The sequence below is a fragment of the Gallus gallus genome, chromosome 11, assembly GCF_016699485.2.
Source record: "Gallus gallus isolate bGalGal1 chromosome 11, bGalGal1.mat.broiler.GRCg7b, whole genome shotgun sequence".
Classification (NCBI taxonomy): domain Eukaryota; kingdom Metazoa; phylum Chordata; class Aves; order Galliformes; family Phasianidae; genus Gallus; species Gallus gallus.
This window is the reverse complement of record NC_052542.1, coordinates 1,207,156-1,223,097: the sequence shown is the minus strand read 5'-3', so window position 1 is coordinate 1,223,097 and position 15,942 is coordinate 1,207,156. Positions and strand designations below refer to the sequence as shown.

Here is a 15,942-nt window from a genome sequence, read left to right as displayed (position 1 = left end):
CCTCAGGAGCCTGTCCCCAGCGGCCCTCCTCGCTCCTAGGCCCTGTGTGGGACTCGGGGCCTTTCCCTTCCCTGTGGCCTGCCCTATGGCCGTGGGCTGAGGGGGCAAAAAGCCATTGTCCCCGGCCCGGCTGGGAGCCCCGCTGCTCTCTCTGTGCCTCTGGTGGGCCTGCAGCCTGCCCATGGGGCTGAGCGTGAGCCAGGCCCCACAAAAGATGCTCGTCACGCAGCAAGGACACCTCCTTACAGGCGCTTGTCTTTTATTGGATAGGTACGAGGCATGAGGAGGCACAGCAGGCTGGCACAGATGGGCCCCCTCCTGCTGTAACCCCCAGCACGGCTTCTTGATTCCTCCTGGCAGCATCAGCAATGGGCAGGGGGTCTTCTGCTATGCTCTATCGGCCGTGAGCAAGCATGAGGAATCCTAGGATATCATAGCATCTCCCGAGTTGGAAGGACCCACTCAGGCCAACTCCAAGAAATGGCTCTAACAGGACGAGGGCTGAGGTCACCACGCTGATCCCACTCCTGCTCCCATCCCAGAGCCACATCTGCCTCCAGCAGAGCCACATCTCAGAACTCGTACTGGGACACAAAGGCAGTGACCTTGAAGATGTGCTTGCCCAGCAGCACCTTGCGGGAGAACTCGCTCATCTCCAGCTCCACCTCTAGCGTGGCTGGCCCCACCACCGGGCTGCTGAGCACCAGCTCTCCCGTCTGCCGGTTGGAGCGCCGCACGGCAAAGACGCCCTGGCCCCGGCCACCTATGATGGCGAAGCGCAGGCTGTCACCCACGAAGCGGGTGGTGGACATCTTGAAGAGGACGCGGGGCACGGTGTGGTTGGCCTGGAGTGGCAGGTAGTGGAAGGAGATGGAGGTGGCGGCCAGGCGGCAGGCTCGGCTGTCCGTGGGGCAAGGGTTCCTCTCGCACTGGCTGCCGGGAGACAAGGGAAACCACCACTCATAGAATCATGGAATTGTTTCAGTTGGAAAGGACCTTAGAGGCCATCTGGTCCCACTCCCTGCAGTGAGCAGGGACACCCACAGCTCCATCAGTGCTCGGAGCCCCATGCAGCCTAACCTTGGCTGTCTGCAGAGACAGGCCACTGCCACCTCTCTGGTGTCTCTAGGTGTGGCAACCTAGCACCGAGCAGAGGGGCAGATCCCTTCCCTGCCCTGCTGGCTGTGCTGCTTTGGATGCAGTTCAAGGCTGAGAGTACATTGCTGCCTCATGTACAGCTGCCCAGTACCCCCATGCTCTATCCTCTTGACCTCTAGATTGTACCGACAGTGGGGGTTGCCACAACCCAGGTGCAAGACTTTGCACACTGAACCTCATGAGGTTCTCCTGGACCCACCGTGTCATTTGGCTCTTGAGGAACAGACTGCCTGCTTGCAAACAAGCTTATGGAGACCACCAACTACACTCAGCACCTCCAGCCTCATGCTCTGTGATGGAGCAACCCAAGGAGGCCACATTCAAGCATGCCCAGCCTTGGAGAGGTGTCCTTGGGCTGGGCACAGGATCTGGATGCAGATCTGCAGCTCGGAGCTGGGATGCTACTCTGCTTGGCTAGCTGCAAAAGCTGTGCCAGGACAGGGGGAACGAGCCAGTGGTGCACAAAGCAGTTCAGTCTCAGAAGCAGCACTGGGGGGGGCGGGTTGCATGTTGAATTGTAGCCAGAGGCACCACATAAATGTACAGAGGAGGGGAAATGGCGTCGTTCCCCCACCAGGTCCTGGGCACCGGCACTGTTGACATTTGATTAAAGCTCTAGCAAAGCCAGCCTGGAGCATGGCTCCCGGATAGAGGTGCTTTGCTCTGGCTGCAGCTCTGAGCACTATGCAGCACCTACATAAAGCCCCCTTGTATTTGGGTGCTCCCACCCGCTCCCGCAGCCACCAGCGTCCCAAAGCCTTTGGCAAGGGGCATCCTGCAGCACGCCAAGCACGCTCCGTGTGACAATTTGCTGCCAGCGCTCTCCTTGCTGCCCTTGGATGCTGTGATATAGCACTTGTAGGGCCCACACGATACTCACAAGCTGGAGGTCTTGACATAGCTGGTGTTGTGGCGTGGTGGGGGGCACTTGGGGCGCACGCAGCGGTGGCCCCCGAAGGTGTTGATGCAGAGCTCACCGTGGGTGCAGTTGTGCTGGCTCCCAGTGCACTCATCCACGTCTGCAGTGGCAAAAAGGGGGTGAGTGGGGTTGGCCATCCTCCCGGCCACGTGGCATATATGGGGTGCTCGGCATCCCTCCTCTTACCCTCACAGGTGTTGCGGTCGGCATGGAGCACGTACCCCGGTGGGCAGAGGCAGCGGTAGGAGCCGGGGAGGTTGAGGCAGTCGTGGAGGCAGATCCGGGTCTGGGGGTTAGGCTGGAAAAGCTGGCACTCATCCACATCTGGGGAGGCACGGCGGGGATGGATGGGGGCTGAGGTGCCCCGTCGCATCGTGCCTCATCCCTCTTCACACTTTGTACCTTGACAAACACCTCCTGCTCGCATCTGGAAGCCGGCATCACAGCTGCAGTGCCGGGAGCCCGGCCGGCCCTCGGCGCAGCGGGGCTGACGACTGAAGGATGAGTTGCTCAGCGTCACCCAGTCTGCAAGAAGGACGTGGTGTCACCAGCGGGGACGGATGAGATGGTCACAGCGTGGCCCTGCAAGCATTCCATCCCCCTCCGCTCCAGGGATGCATAAAGCACCCGAACCCAAATCTGAGCCTCTGCTGAGCTGGGGATGGGTTTGAGAGCACCTACAGGCATAGACAGGGCTCTGGCAGCTGACTCCTGACCAGCCTCGTGGGCACAGGCAAGTGTAGCGCTGGTTGCCATCCACACAGGTCCCACCATTGGCACACGGGTTGCTGGAACATTCATCGATACCTGGGGAGAAGGAGCCCATAAATACCACGAGAGCAGGGGCAGGGTTAGCCAATTTCTGCCTCTTCCTGCCACCCAACCGCTGCAGGGGACGCGAGATTGCTCCCTGTGCAGCCCCACGACCCCGAGCCCACGGCACTTCACTTCTGCAGAAGGGCTGGGTGCCGCTCCAGGTGCGGTCTCGCCGGCAGGTGCGCGACTCCGAGCCCACCAGCTGAAATCCAGCGTTGCAGATGAAGTGAACGTCGTGGCCCACCCGAGCGCTCCGGCCCAGCTTCCGCCCGTTCAGGGGCACCGCCAGCAGCGGACAGGTGTCTGCGGATGGACAGATGGACACGGCTGAGGATGGGAGCCCACCGCTATCCCTGGGTTGGAGCCCAGGAGAGCCAAGCTGGTGCGATGGGGACGCCGAGTGTTACCGTTGTGTTTGCCAGCGAGCCTCTGGATGCGGCTGTGCAGCACTGAGAGCTGCTTCTTGAGGCTGCGCGTGCCCTGGAGGTGGGCAGCCTCCTGTGCCGACAGCAGCTTCTGCATCTGCCGCACGGTGCTGAGCACCTGCTGGTGGCTCGGGCACTCCTGGGGGAACACGGGGCCCTCCCCATCACCCGCTGGGCTGGGCCGTGTCCCCTCCCATGCCAGCTGGGGACAGCTGGGCTGCTCTGGGCTCATCCCTCCGTATCCCACTGCAAGGTCTGCCTTTGCTTCCGCATCTGCTCCAACCTCAGCCCCTCTGCCTGCTCCTATATCAGCACTTGAGGTGCCTGAACCCCCCCAGGTGGCTCTAGCACCCTCCCCGATAAGGAAAAGCCCCCAGACCATCTTTTGTCCACGGGCAGCCCTAGGGGTGACCCACCCATGCCCACCTCGGGTGCAGGGTCCTTACCTGGGCGCTGCCGAGGGCCAGCTGCAGGATGCACAGGGCCACCCAGCCTGGCAGCAGGATGAGCATCGCGGCAGGGCTGGCTGCAAGGACGAGACACCAATATTCCATCCTGCCCCACACCACAGCCCCATCAGGGTGGAACCGAGGTGGTGTTCCCTTCCCCACCCCAAGCTCTTGCAGCCACATCACCCAGAGACCCACACCACTGTCCCACAACCCTCCGTGCAGTGACATGGCACTGTGACCACCACGTGGCATTGCCCCACAGCCACCCTTACCCACAGACCTGCTGGATTTCAGGGGCTCCGGGATGTTCCCCAAGCTCCCAGCCCAGCTCAGTCTCCTTCAGCCACTTGCTCGCAGCCTGCTCCTCCGCTCACCGGGATTTAATCTCTGTGTGTGCCTGCATGCCTGAGTGTTTGTTGTTTTTTCCCCTGCCCAAGCCATAGGAAAGTTTCCCCTTGGCACCCACGCTGGCCTCTCCCTTCCCTCTCCACAGATCAGAGGGTTTGGGGCCTTTTATGTCACACGGGCAGCAGATGCTGGCTTTCCCTGCAGCCATGGCGTGCTGCTGCTCACATGGGATGGCCGGGGCCAGGCGGTGGCTGTCACCGTGCTCACAGCCTCACCGGTGCACAGTGCGTGTGGCACAATGGGTGCATGGTTTGGGGCTGATCCAGGCACCTGCCCAGCACGGGGAGGGCTCCTGAGACCAGAGGTGGCTTTGGGGTGTGCACTGGGTGAGGGGGTAGCTGGGCTGCATTGCAGGTTGGGTTAGAGTCAGCATCAGCATCAACGTTAGGGTGAGGGGTAGCGTTAGGGTTAGGGATAGTGTTAGGGTTAGGGATAATGTTAGGGCTAGGGAGGCTCCTGGACTGCCCTGCGTGGGAGGCTCCAGCGTTGCCCCTCATTGCAGGAAGGCGTACAGAAGGGACACGGGCTGCTCTCTGCGCTGGGCTGCGGGGAGCTCGGATCCCTCCCCATCCCAAATGGCACAGCTGGTGGGGATGCCGGAGGCTCTGCAGGAAACCCATGGGCTACACTGACCTTTCGTTTTGGGGACTCACGTGTTGCCCTGTGCCAAGGGACCCCAGAGTTGGGACAGTGCACTCGAAGCAGAGGGGGTTCCGGGCCCCCCACCCAACCCCAAGCATCCCTCCCACTGTCGCCCACCCCGTATCCGCGTTGCCCAGCTCGCTGGAGCGGGAATTTGGCCCTGTGCCCACAGCTCCCTCCCCAGCAGTGTGCATTACCTCCCCGGCATGTTTAATTCATGGAGCTGGAGGAAAGCAGGCGGCGGGGCTGGGGGGCGATGCCCAGAGCCTGCGATGCCGACCCCGCTGCGGTAGCGGGGCTGGGACCGAGGGGCCCCCCCGAGCTGTCTCCACCGCCTGGGACTGTTTTGACAGAGCTATTACTCACCCGTCAACCTTTTGTTCAAGCTGACCAGCAGCGCCTGTCTGAAGTCCTGAATAGGATCAAATCTTGGAAGCAGACAGGCGGGCACGCAGGACTGGCTCGTCCCTCCCCAAATCCTCCCTTCCCTGCCCAGTCCTCCCTTTGGTGAGCATGGAGGACAGCGGGGGTCTGGCTGGCCGGCTGCTGCTGCTGGCCTGCCTGACCTGGAGGGTGGGTGAGTCGGAGAAGCTGTCCCCACTGGCTCCAGGACCCCGAGGTAATGGGAAGAGGGGGTGGGGGAGGCTTTCTGCTCACACTGGGGCTAAGAGCAGCTTGGGGAGCCCCAAGCATCATTCCCAAAGGGATGGGATGGATGTTCCCCTGCCCTGTACCTAAACAGGTGCTCCCCAGGCAGGCAGGGGGCTGGGGTGGTGATGGGGTTGTGGGGCTGGAGGTGGGGTTGTGGGCCTGGTGATGGGGATGTGGGGCTGGGGATGGGCTCTGAGCTGGTAATGGGAGCTCTGGGCTGGTGACAAGTGCAGCATGATGAAGGCAGTGCTGTGCCGGACCCCCCCCCCCGGGATCGGGTGCATTCCTGGCTGTCTCTGCTACCCCCCAGCCCCCGTCCCCTTTGTGCTCCTGTCCCAAAGTGCTTCCTTCAGTCCCCTCTTGTCTCCATGGAGACCTGGGTGCCTTCCCATAACCCAGGCTGACGCATGGGACCAACAACCCGCTTGGCCCCATCCCCAGCTGCCCCTTGCCCTCTGCAGCTCTCAGCGAGAAGGAGACATTCCTGGTGCTCTCTCTGCACAACAAACTGAGGAGCAAAGTGCAGCCGCCCGCGGCCAACATGCAGAAGTTGGTGAGTGCCCCAGCCCTGCCTCTGCCAGACCCAGCATTCACCAAGGACTGATCCTCTGAGCTCCCCAACATCTTGTGGTGGCCCTCTGGTGCCCCAGTGATTACCCAATATCCACTGATGGCCACCAGTCACCTCCTGGTTGTCTTCAATCATCTTTTGGTGGTTCCCCATCGTCTCGTGGTTGCCCAACATCCCCTGGTGGTCCCCAGTCATCTCCCGGTGGTTCCCCTTAATTCTCTGGTGGTCAGTCATAGAATCATAGAATCATAGAACCATAGAATCATAGAATGGCCTGGGTTGAAAAGGACCTCAAAGACCATCTAGTTTCAACCCCCTTCCACGGGCAGGGTCACCAACCACCAGACCAGGATGCCCTAGTCATGTCCTAGTGGTCCCCAGTCAACTTTCAATTGCCCCCAGTCACCTTCTTGTGGTCCCCACTTGTCCCCTGATGGTCGGACATGTCCTAGTGGTCCTCAATCACCTCCTGATGGTTGCCCAACATCCTCCCTGGTGATCCCTGACCATCCCCTTGTGGTCCCCGGTCATTCCCTGGTAGTCCCCGCTCATCCTCTAGTGGTCAGACATGTCCCAGTGGTCCTCAATCAACTCTCAGTTGTCCCCAGTCATCTTCTTGTGGTCTCCTGGTAGCCAACCACGTCCTGACGGTCCCCAGACATCTCCTGATGGTTCTCGATCATCTCCTCGTGATCCTCAGTCACCTTTTGGTCTTCAGATACATTTTAGTGGTCCCCATTCATCTGCTCATGACCCTGGTGGTCACCCAACATTCCCTGCTCGTCTATTGTATCCAAATAGTCCCTGGATGTTCCCAAACATCTCCTGGTCGCCTGGTGGCCCCCCACTCAATTCCTGGAGTCCCCAACCATCCCCTGGGTGCCTCCACGATCTCCCATTGCCCACCAGTGCCCCCAGCCCGGTGTCCCAGCAGGAGTGGAGCGAGGAGCTGGCGCAGCTGGCGGTCGCGAGGGTGGCAGGCTGCCTGGAGGGCCCCGCTCCCCCTCCAGCCCCACAGCTGGGCTGGAGCGAGGCCTTGCTGCCGGTGGGCGCCGGGGGCTTCGTGGAGCTGCTGGAGCGCTGGTTCGCCGAGGGCCGACGCTATGACTATGGGGCGGCACGCTGCGCCGGTAATGCCACCTGCCGCCATTACACCCAGGTGGGATGGGGACACAGCATGGGCAGGCGGGGGGGCAGGAGGTGGCAGAGGGTGACGGTGTGCCTGTCCCGTAGCTGGTGTGGGCCACAGCAGGGCGGCTGGGCTGCGGCAGACAGCTGTGTGCCGGGAGCCGGGGCCGCAGCCAGGCCTTCGCCTGCGCCTACTCACCTGGGTAAGGGGGCGTGGCCGACGGGAGGGGGCGTGGTTTTGTGCTGCGAGTGGGCGGGGCTTAGCGAGGTGAGAGTGGCTTTGGGCTGTGAGTGGGCGGGGCTCAGCCAATGGGCGCGGCTTTGTGTGATAAGTGGGCGGGGTTCCTGAGGGTGGGCGGGGCTTTGTGCTGTGAGTGGGCGGGGCTCGGTGGAATGGGCGGGGTCTCTTCTCCAGAAGGGGCGGGGCTTATGCCGACTAGGCGTGCCCACCCCGCTATGGGCACTGAGCTGGGGGTGCGTCCCATCTCCCTCCCTGGGCAGGGGTAACTGGGAGCTGGCCGGAGCTCCCATCGCCCCCTACCAGCGCGGGCCCTGGTGCTCACTGTGCACCGCCGGCCTCTCCGGCTGCTTCAAGTCCTGGGACCACGGTGGTGGGCTCTGCGGTGAGTCCCTGCAACCCCCAACCCTCGGCCCAGCCCTAGCAGCCCCCTGATGGCCGTGTGCCCCCCATGTGTTGCCCAGAGGTCCCCAGGAACCCGTGCCGCATGAGCTGCAGGAACGGTGCACACCTCAACGTCAGCAGCTGCCAGTGTGTCTGTGCCCCCGGCTACACCGGGCGCTTCTGCCAAGGTGAGCGGTGCCCACAGTACCCACGGAGGACAGAGAACAAGCTGGATGCAGGCAGCACAGGGCCTGAGTGGCCACACATGCCAGATCGCTGTGTGTGTGGGGTGAGTGCAGTGCATGGGAGTGAGCGGTGCATGCGTGTGCACAATCGGTGCTGTCCATCCGTGCACGGTGCAGGGTACCCATGTGCAAGCTCAGTGCATGCATGCTTGGCGCAGCCAGTGCATGTGCAGAGTCAGTGCAGCGCATGCACGTGCATGGTTGCTGCTGTGCGTGCATGAGCAGAGTTGGTGCTGCGTGAGCATGGCTACTGTAGGGCATGTATGGGCATAGTTGGTGCCGTGCATTTGTGAGCAATATTGGTCAGTGTGTGCACGGTCAGTGCGGCGCATGCATTTGCCTGGTTCATGCAGTGCCTGCAGCCTGATCTGTGCATGGTGCATGTGCACGGCTGGGCTGCTCATCGTGGTGTTGTGGGAAGGAGCACGGCTTCAGGGCTGGCTGCCCCGCACAGCCTATTTCCTTGCTTCTTTGGCAGTCCGGTGCAGCATGCGGTGCCTCCACGGGAAGTTCCGGCAGGAGGAGTGCTCCTGCCTCTGTGATGCTGGCTATGGCGGTGCTGAGTGCGGCAGTGAGTGGGGGCTGTGCCCGGCAGGGGGGTCCCTTTGCCCCAGCACCCACCTGCGCCCACCTGTGCCCGCAGCCAGGGTCCCGTTCCCCTTCCATGCCTGCGATGTGAGGATCGACGGTGACTGCTTCACCGTTTCCCCCGAGGCCGACACGTACTATGGGGCCAAAGCCAAGTGCCAGGTGAGCTGGGCCCCCCCGGAACACCCTGAAGCCCCATAGATCAGGCCAGGGGCTCCAGCACTGGAGAGCAGAGGACAGATTTGAGCTGCCTGCTGGCTCCCTGGCTTCTCTCCAGGAGAAAGGGGCTATGCTGGCCCAGATCAGGAGCCAGAAGGTGCAGGACATCCTGGCCTTCTACCTCAGCCGCCTGGAGAGCAGCAACAGGGTGATGGACACCGACTTCGACACCCGTAACTTCTGGATTGGTGAGTCCTGCGTGCTGCTGAGGGGTGGTGCACTGCCGGGGCGCTGGTGGACATCCCATACCTTGAATGGAAATTGCACTGCCCTGGAGGACATCCCATCTCTCTGGTGGACATCCTGCCTCTCTAATGGACATCCCACTCTCCTCTTGGATGTCCCGCCCCTGTGATGAATATCCAACCCTTCTGATGGACATCTCACCTCACTAATGGGATATCCAACCTCCCTGATGGATATCTCATCCCCTGATGCACATCCCACCCCCCTAATGGACATCCCACCCCACTAATGGACACCTCACCCCTCCGGCCCCCCAGGTCTCACCTACAAGACGTCCAAGGCTTCGTTCCGCTGGGACACGGGAGAGCCTTCTGCCTTCGCCAGCTTTGCTTTTGGGCAGCCAGACAACCAGGGGTAGGTGCCCACCTCCAGCTCCCATGGGAGAGAGACCCGATGACCTCTGTGCCACCACCCCGTCCCCCTCCTCTCCCGCACAGGTTTGGGAACTGCGTGGAGATGCAGGCAGCAGCTGCTTTCAACTGGAACGACCAACGCTGCAAGACCCGAAACCGGTACATCTGCCAGTTCGGTGAGCACGCGGCCGCAGCCCTCGGGTCCCCCGTGTGCTCAGCACACGGACCCAGGAGCAGCCTGACTCCACTTCCCATGCAGCCCAGGAGCACATCTCCCGATGGCAGCGGGACCCCTGAGCAGGTATCTCCAGGCTGTGGGACAGATGTGGCCCTGGGACCGGCAGGGATGGAGATCCCAAAGCAGCTCCTCGCCTTCCTCTGTCACCACGTGTGACAGCTGCTGGGGCAGGGAGACGCCCAGCCTGGGGGTGTCCGGGTGCACCTCCGACGCAGCGAGGTGCTAAGGGGGCTTTTGGGTGACACAGACCTCGGCATGGCTCGGGGTGAGGGCTGGGCACCGCAGGTTCCTCGTCGCTGGGATAATAAAGCCCTCTCTCCGTTTGGAAGAGCCGCTTGTCCTCTTTCCTCCCATCTGGGTCCTTCAGCGCCTGGATCCTGAGACCTCCAGCTCCAATGTATGAACTCAGGGGGGTTTTCCCCCCCCACATCCGGACACTCCGACCTTTCCCTGCTTGGGAAGCTGGGGCACGGGGCTGTCCCTGCGCACCCCGAACGCACGCATCGCTGGGGCCGCTCGCTCCCCCCGGCGGCGCGGTGGTTCGGGCCGTTCCCCCTGTCGGATCGGCGGCCGCGTGGTACGGCCCGGGGAGGTGCGCTCGGGTCGGGGCCGCTCGGGCCGGGGCCGGGGCTGAGGACGGAGCCATGAGCGCTCTGAGCGGTCGGGACGGGTGGAGGTGTGAGTACGGGGATGGGGGTGTGGGTACCGGGATGGGGATGTGGGGAGCGGGCATCCTCGGCTGGGCTGTCCTCCGGTACCACGATGCTCCTGCGTTGTCCTCCACAGGGCAGGGTACCGGGATGTCCCCGGCACCCCCCGAGCCAGAGGTGTCCTCCCCTGCGGACGTGCTTTCCCGCTGTCTGTTCCTCCCCAGCAGACAGATCTCCTCCGGGATCGGGATGTCCATTCATCCCGCTGCTCAGATGCTTTCTACGTCCAGCTCCCCACCTCCTGTCCCTCCCCCGGGCGGGGATGCTCTCCAGCACTGGGATGTCCCCACACCATCAACCCCGGGACAGGGATGTCCTCCAGCTCTGGGATGCTCTTGCATCATCATCCCCTGTACCCATTGCTCCCCAAAACAGGGACATCCTCTGCTACTAGGACATCACCATTATCACCCGGTACGGGGACATCCTCCCAGTACCAGGATGCCCCCATGGCTCCCAGGATGTGGACGTCCCCTCCAGTACTGGGATACCTGGTTCAGGGCAGGAGCCCCAGCACAGGACTGGTGTCCGAGGGGTGGTGGAGCCCAGCTGGCCCCCAAGGATGGTCCCACTGGTGTGGCACGTGGGAGCAAGTGTCCACTAGCTCCCTTTGTGATGCCCTCATGTGGCTCCATGACAGGCACTGAGCTGCTGGGGGACGCTGGGGACGTGGGGCAGGTGGGGGCACGCTGAAAGCAAGCAGTGCAGCAGGCCCTATGGGAGCCATGAGAAGGAATCACGCGTGGGACATCCGGGCACGGTGATGGTGGTTGGGATACCCGCTGGACAGCTGGGCATGGTGATGGTTCTTGGGACACCTGCGGACAACTGGGCATGGTGATGATAGTTGGGACACCCATAGGACAGGCAGGCATGGTAAGGTTGGTTGGGACAACCCGTGGGACCCGTGGGCACAGTGATGATGATGGGAAGGAAGCAGTGGGCAATTTGTAGAAAGACACCCTGGATCTGGGAGCAGCGAAGCACGTCTGGAGCACCTCTGGGCTGGGGCTCCTTCAGCAAGGGCAGGAGCCACCTGCTGGGGTTCAGTCGTCACTCACAGCCCTGCTCTTTCTCCCTGCAGATCTGGACATGGCCAGGGAGGCCAAGCCGAGCCGGGTCAGGTTGGGCCAAAAGAGGCCGCACAGCAGCAGCCTGTACCCGTGAGTGCCAGTGCATGGGCTCCTTGTGCATCTATGGGTCCCCATGAGCAGCTCCTGGGGGGTCCCGACTGAGCCCCAAACCCACCTCACTGAAGGGTTTGGAGGCTTTGTCTGTGATTCCATGATTCTTCTACCCGTAAGAAGAGCTCCATGGTTTTTACGATGAGGTACCTTAGCGGACAGCCTGAGGGCACAGCTCCCCTACCCATGTAGGAGAGGGGCCACCACCAGCAGCAGGACGGGTTCCCATCCCTGGAGTAGGTCCCACCCCTGGGGCAGCTCCCCACCCCTGGCTCTTGGGGGTCCCCCCATTCGTGCTGGGTGCTGCATGTACGACACACGGCCAGGAGGTGATGGCCTCAAGTTGTACCAGGGGAGAGGTTCAGGCTGGGTGTTGGGAACTATTCCTTCTTGGAAAGAACACTGGCACAGCTGCCCAGGGAGGTGGGGGAGTCCCCATCCCTGGAGGTGCCCCAGAGCTGTGGGGATGTGGCACTGAGGGACGTCGGCAGTGGGCACGGTGGGGGTGGGCTGGGGTCGACCCTGGGGATTTCAGTGGTCTTCCTCAACCTTCATGATTGCGTGATTCTATGACCCAGAGCCAGCACCGGGCTCCGTCTCGTTAGAGAGCTTCTGGATGGAATTAATTGCTCTGCCCGTTGCCGTGGCACTGGGGCCGCATGGGGACGCGGTGCTGGCAGGGCAGGGACCGCGGTCCCAATGGCCACCGGAGTGCAGCGGCCATCGCCCATCCCATGGGATGCTCTGTGGAGCAGCTCTGGGTCGTTGCTGCCAAGCAGCACCCGCACATGGCGAGGCGGTGACCACGCTCCAAACACAAACCCTCATGGCAGAGCCTTCTGCAGGGATGCAGCAGGAGGGGTCCCTGCCCTGCAGCGCTGCAGCTGCTGACTTGTTGCCCTCCATCCCCCCTGCAGCAGTACCTGCGACCTGGACTACAACCTCTACAGGGATGACTTCCCATACCGGTGAGTGCGGGGCTGTGACACGGGGGTCCTGCTATCCCCATCCCCCATTTCTGCCCCAGGGAGGGAGCACCCTTAGAGAGCCTTCTTGTGCCCCCGCAGGGTGTATGAGTACCAGAAGATCCCACCCCTCATTAACCGCATCCCCGTCAAGGCCAGGAGAACGCACGCAAGAGCGGGAGGCACGAGCAGCCCCAGCCCCCAGCACGGGGCGCGGAGCAGCGCCAGCTCCACGGGGACGCGGATGAAACGTGAGTGGGACGTGGTGGCCCCCGGTACCCACAGGGTGCTGGGTGTCCATCCCATGGGATGCTGAGGGCTCCGGTCCCGCAGTGAGAGCCGAGGAGCTGCACTCCATCAAGGGGGAGCTGAGCCAGATCAAGGAGAGGGTGGACAACCTGCTGGAGAGCCTGGAGCGCATGGACCAGCGCAGGGAGCGGCTCTCGGGTGAGGGATGCTGCCGTGCACGGCACGTGCAGACCCCGTGGAGACATTTCCCATTCCCTCGTCCCCTTTGGGTGTTCCGCACGGGCACCCTGAGGCCCCGCTGTCCCCGCAGGGTGCAAGGAGAGCGAGAAGAAGAAGGCGGAGGTGGGCTCAGCATCACCGGCCCCGCCGGGAGAGGGCTCACGAGGCAAGGAGGGGAGCGGAGGGGACGGGCGCAACATCGACAGCGCCGACGAGAGCACAGACACGGAGGAGACGGTGAGGCGAAGGGCAGCTGCTGCCAACGCTTTGCTGAGGGCGGGCTCTGGGTGCAGCCCAGCAGCCCCCTCTGCGTTCCCCTTTGCAGATGAAGGCCCACACCTCGGATCCCGAGGGGAGCCAGTAGTGGGGATGCCGGAGCCCCGCAGCTCCTGCCCCATCTCCGCGTCCGCTTGGAGGCTCCCGGCAGGTGCCAGGCCGGTGCCCAGTGCCCCTCCCTGCACTCACGTCCCCACCACCAGTGCCAGCAGCCCCGTGCCCCGCGTTGGCCAGCCGTGGTGAGAGAAGTCTTTGTGTTTGAGTGCGCGTTCTTCTTTTTATTCCTCCTGTTTTGCAGTGTAAGTAAGTTGGGGGTCGGGGGGGTAGGAGGGCAGAAGCTCCGCACCCCGAAGGATCGTTAGCCCAGAGCTGAGGTCCGCCGTGTCCCCGCTCCTCACCTCCCCACTGGGTAAAGCATCCCCTGGGCAAAGCATCACACCCAGCCCCTCCATCCCACGAGCACAGCGCGGGCCGGATGCGCTCCCCGTGCAGGACGAAGCCACAGCGCTGTCCCTGCTGGGCAGTGGTGAGCACACGGGTGGCCACAGGTGATACCGCCAGCACAGGGCGCCCAGTGGTGCGGTATGGAGCCCAGCATCCCCTCACCAGTGGGCTTCTCTTAACGGTGTCCCGAGGGCTCCGTTCTTTGCCATCCCTCCATCCCTCTCCCTCCGTGTCTGTGTCCCCCGTTTCGGGGTCGTCCTCCTCGTGCTGGTAGGAAGTTGTCCTGTATTTCTCATTTGCTCCGGCGAAAGAGTGAATTGTGCTGGAAAGGACAAAAACAATCCATCATTTGTATTGCTTTTCTCTGGTTATTCGGCCTCAGGTGTACCCCCAGTGCTGATGTGCGAATGGGGGCGCGGCGGGGTCAGCCCCCACCCAGCTCTGTGGGGATCTCAGCAGCCCCAAGCAGGCAGAACTCACCAGGAAAAAAAAAAAAACCCAACCAATTTTATTGTACAAACCCAAAACAACACAACACAAGAGGTCCTTCTGCCACCCTGGAGCACCGCAGGCAGCAGTCACTGAGCCACGAGGTGCCGGGATGTGGCGGTGGGGGGGATGTGGCGGCGTCTCCAGCAGCACCAGGCCTGCTTTGGGGTCTCTGCTGGCACAGGGGGTGGTTTGAGGACCCCGAGGGTCCCTGCTGGCGCCAGGGGCAGCTCTGGGGGTCTCTGGTGGCATCGGAAGCAGCGCAGGGGGCTCTGTGGTGGTCTCAGGTAAGCCGTGGGGGTCCCCGATGGCGCCGGGGGCAGCTCGGTGGGTCTCGGTGGCAGTCCTGGGGGGCTCCGATGGTGTGAGGGGTGGCTCAGGTAAGGCCTGGGGGTCGCCGGCACCGCCAAGGGCAGCTCCAGAGGTCGCCGACGGCACGAGGGGTGGCTCCGTGGGGTCAGTGACGGCACCCGGGGCGGCTCCGGGGGCTCCCGGTGGCCCCAAGGGCGGCTCGCGGGGTCCCTGCTGGCAGTCCTGGGGGTCCCAGCAGCGTGAGGGCAGCTCAGATAAACCCACCGGGCTCAGAGGCAGCGCCGCGGGCTGCTCCAGCGCTCTGCGGCGGCACCCGGGCTGGCTCCGCAGGGACTCCGGCGGCACCCCGGGGCCCCTTCGAGGCCGAGCCCGGCCCCGCCCGCCCGGCCCGCAGCTCAGGCCCCGTCGCGGCGCCGCGCGGCCCGCAGCAGGCAGTGCCGCAGCACGGGGTAGAGGCGCTGGCAGCCCTCCACGCCGAGCCGCAGCGCCCGCCCCCACCCCTCGGGCTCCCCCCCGCGGCCGCCGCCCAGCACGGCCGACACCTGGTTGAGGGCGGGCAACAGCGCCACCGTGAGGCGAGCGGCGGAACCGCGCTCCTCGGCCTCCCCGGGCTGCAGCAGCCACGGCTCCGCGGCGGAACCGTCGCCGTCGCCGTCGCCGCGCGGGGGGCGGCACAGCGCGCAGCCCACGGCCAGGTCGTACATCTCCACCCCCGCGTCGGCCAAGGCGAGGGACGCGGCGCTGATGGCGGCGGCCAGGGCCGAGCCGCCGTCCTGCAGCAGCAGCGCGCTGACGGCCAGCCTCGCCCGCGGGTACCGCGACAGCCGCACGGCCGGCTCCAACGCCTCCCGCAGCGCCGCCGCCGCCTCCCGCTCCGCCTCCCGCTCCGCCGCCCCCCCGGGCCTGGGCCGGGCCCCGCGGGCGCAGAACGGAGCCCGGCGGAAGTCGCACAGCAGCCGGCCCGCCGCCACCGCTCCGCCCGGCTCGGCCGCCTCCCGCGGGCCCCAGGCCGCGCACAGCACCTTCGTGCCGCCGCTCAGCTCCACGTAGGCGGAGCCCTCGGCCTGGCTCAGCAGCCCCGCGCGGGCGAACAGCGGCCGCAGCGCGCAGGGATCCCGCGGCGCCGCTCCGCTCTCCTCGGCCTCTCCTCCTCCTCCATCCCGGGGCTGCGCCGCCCAAAGCTCCGGCGGCTGCGACTCGTCCGGGCCGCGCAGGCGGCGGTGATCCAACGGCATGGCGGGGGGAAGCGGGCGCGGACGGAGGAGGAGCCGCGGACGGAGGAGGAGCCCCGACCGCTGCGCCGCGCTCCGCCCTCGGCCGGCCCGGCTGGGAGCCCCGCGGCGCCCGCGCTCATAGAGCGGCTGAGCGCGGAGGGGGCGGTGGGGCGGGGGGCGCTGCAGCGGCACAGCCGCC

General features: G+C 64.3%; 4 protein-coding genes across 9 annotated transcripts; 2 read left to right on the top strand and 2 right to left on the bottom strand.

The window, feature by feature from the left end:
- Nucleotides 1–242: 242 nt before the first annotated feature.
- LOC427533 (fibulin 7) lies at nucleotides 243–5,269 on the bottom strand. The gene is made up of 9 exons (XM_046899588.1): nucleotides 5,187–5,269; nucleotides 3,765–3,844; nucleotides 3,301–3,457; nucleotides 3,026–3,196; nucleotides 2,759–2,884; nucleotides 2,480–2,602; nucleotides 2,264–2,401; nucleotides 2,039–2,177; nucleotides 243–933 (listed from the first exon to the last, which is right to left on the bottom strand). Exons 2-9 carry the CDS (start codon nucleotides 3,828–3,830, stop codon nucleotides 573–575), a joined length of 1,281 nt encoding a protein of 426 aa, XP_046755544.1. The 5' UTR covers nucleotides 3,831–3,844; nucleotides 5,187–5,269; the 3' UTR covers nucleotides 243–572.
- Nucleotides 5,270–5,310: 41 nt separating this feature from the next.
- CLEC18B (C-type lectin domain family 18 member B) lies at nucleotides 5,311–10,009 on the top strand. 5 transcript variants are annotated; one of them, XM_428688.8, is made up of 12 exons: nucleotides 5,311–5,439; nucleotides 5,933–6,024; nucleotides 6,977–7,201; nucleotides 7,276–7,373; nucleotides 7,672–7,793; nucleotides 7,873–7,980; nucleotides 8,516–8,608; nucleotides 8,681–8,787; nucleotides 8,903–9,032; nucleotides 9,348–9,444; nucleotides 9,528–9,619; nucleotides 9,703–10,009. In XM_428688.8, exons 1-12 carry the CDS (start codon nucleotides 5,334–5,336, stop codon nucleotides 9,738–9,740), a joined length of 1,308 nt encoding a protein of 435 aa, XP_428688.4. In that variant the 5' UTR covers nucleotides 5,311–5,333; the 3' UTR covers nucleotides 9,741–10,009. The 5 variants fall into 5 exon arrangements, 3 of the variants coding, with proteins under 3 accessions (XP_428688.4, XP_025010027.2, XP_040501943.1); XM_025154259.3 differs by having other exon boundaries at nucleotides 5,933–7,201; XM_040646009.2 differs by lacking the exon at nucleotides 8,516–8,608 and having other exon boundaries at nucleotides 5,933–7,201.
- Nucleotides 10,010–10,267: 258 nt separating this feature from the next.
- On the top strand, nucleotides 10,268–14,082 carry LOC100857843 (heterogeneous nuclear ribonucleoprotein C-like). Of its 2 annotated transcripts, XM_003641915.6 has the most exons (7): nucleotides 10,268–10,359; nucleotides 11,476–11,554; nucleotides 12,493–12,543; nucleotides 12,643–12,791; nucleotides 12,874–12,987; nucleotides 13,100–13,245; nucleotides 13,334–14,082. In XM_003641915.6, the coding sequence occupies exons 1-7, from the start codon at nucleotides 10,326–10,328 to the stop codon at nucleotides 13,370–13,372; spliced, it is 612 nt and encodes a 203-aa protein (XP_003641963.1). In that variant the 5' UTR covers nucleotides 10,268–10,325; the 3' UTR covers nucleotides 13,373–14,082. The 2 variants fall into 2 exon arrangements, with proteins under 2 accessions (XP_003641963.1, XP_015134678.1); XM_015279192.3 differs by lacking the exons at nucleotides 10,268–10,359; nucleotides 11,476–11,554 and adding an exon at nucleotides 11,618–11,721.
- Nucleotides 14,083–14,212: 130 nt separating this feature from the next.
- On the bottom strand, nucleotides 14,213–15,794 carry EXOSC6 (exosome component 6). Its single transcript, XM_040646012.2, has one exon. The coding sequence runs from the start codon at nucleotides 15,762–15,764 to the stop codon at nucleotides 14,925–14,927; it is 840 nt and encodes a 279-aa protein (XP_040501946.1). The 5' UTR covers nucleotides 15,765–15,794; the 3' UTR covers nucleotides 14,213–14,924.
- Nucleotides 15,795–15,942: the final 148 nt, after the last annotated feature.

Excerpts from the sequence above, each read along its gene's own strand:
- EXOSC6 (XM_040646012.2), bottom strand. The coding sequence starts at position 15,764 with ATGCCGTTGGATCACCGCCGCCTGCGCGGCCCGGACGAGTCGCAGCCG.
- LOC100857843 (XM_003641915.6), top strand. The coding sequence starts at position 10,326 with ATGAGCGCTCTGAGCGGTCGGGACGGGTGGAGGT. Across the intron at positions 12,988-13,099 it reads GCGCAGGGAGCGGCTCTCGG|GGTGCAAGGAGAGCGAGAAG; the intron begins GTGAGGGATGCT and ends CTGTCCCCGCAG. Across the intron at positions 13,246-13,333 it reads GCACAGACACGGAGGAGACG|ATGAAGGCCCACACCTCGGA; the intron begins GTGAGGCGAAGG and ends TCCCCTTTGCAG.
- CLEC18B (XM_025154259.3), top strand. The coding sequence starts at position 6,611 with ATGTCCCAGTGGTCCTCAATCAACTCTCAGTTGTCCCCAGTCATCTTC. Across the intron at positions 8,788-8,902 it reads GGGCCAAAGCCAAGTGCCAG|GAGAAAGGGGCTATGCTGGC; the intron begins GTGAGCTGGGCC and ends GCTTCTCTCCAG. Across the intron at positions 9,033-9,347 it reads CACCCGTAACTTCTGGATTG|GTCTCACCTACAAGACGTCC; the intron begins GTGAGTCCTGCG and ends CCGGCCCCCCAG.
- LOC427533 (XM_046899588.1), bottom strand. The coding sequence starts at position 3,830 with ATGCTCATCCTGCTGCCAGGCTGGGTGGCCCTGTGCATCCTGCAGCTG. Across the intron at positions 3,458-3,764 it reads TGGCCCTCGGCAGCGCCCAG|GAGTGCCCGAGCCACCAGCA; the intron begins GTAAGGACCCTG and ends GTGTTCCCCCAG. Across the intron at positions 2,178-2,263 it reads CGACCGCAACACCTGTGAGG|ACGTGGATGAGTGCACTGGG; the intron begins GTAAGAGGAGGG and ends TTGCCACTGCAG.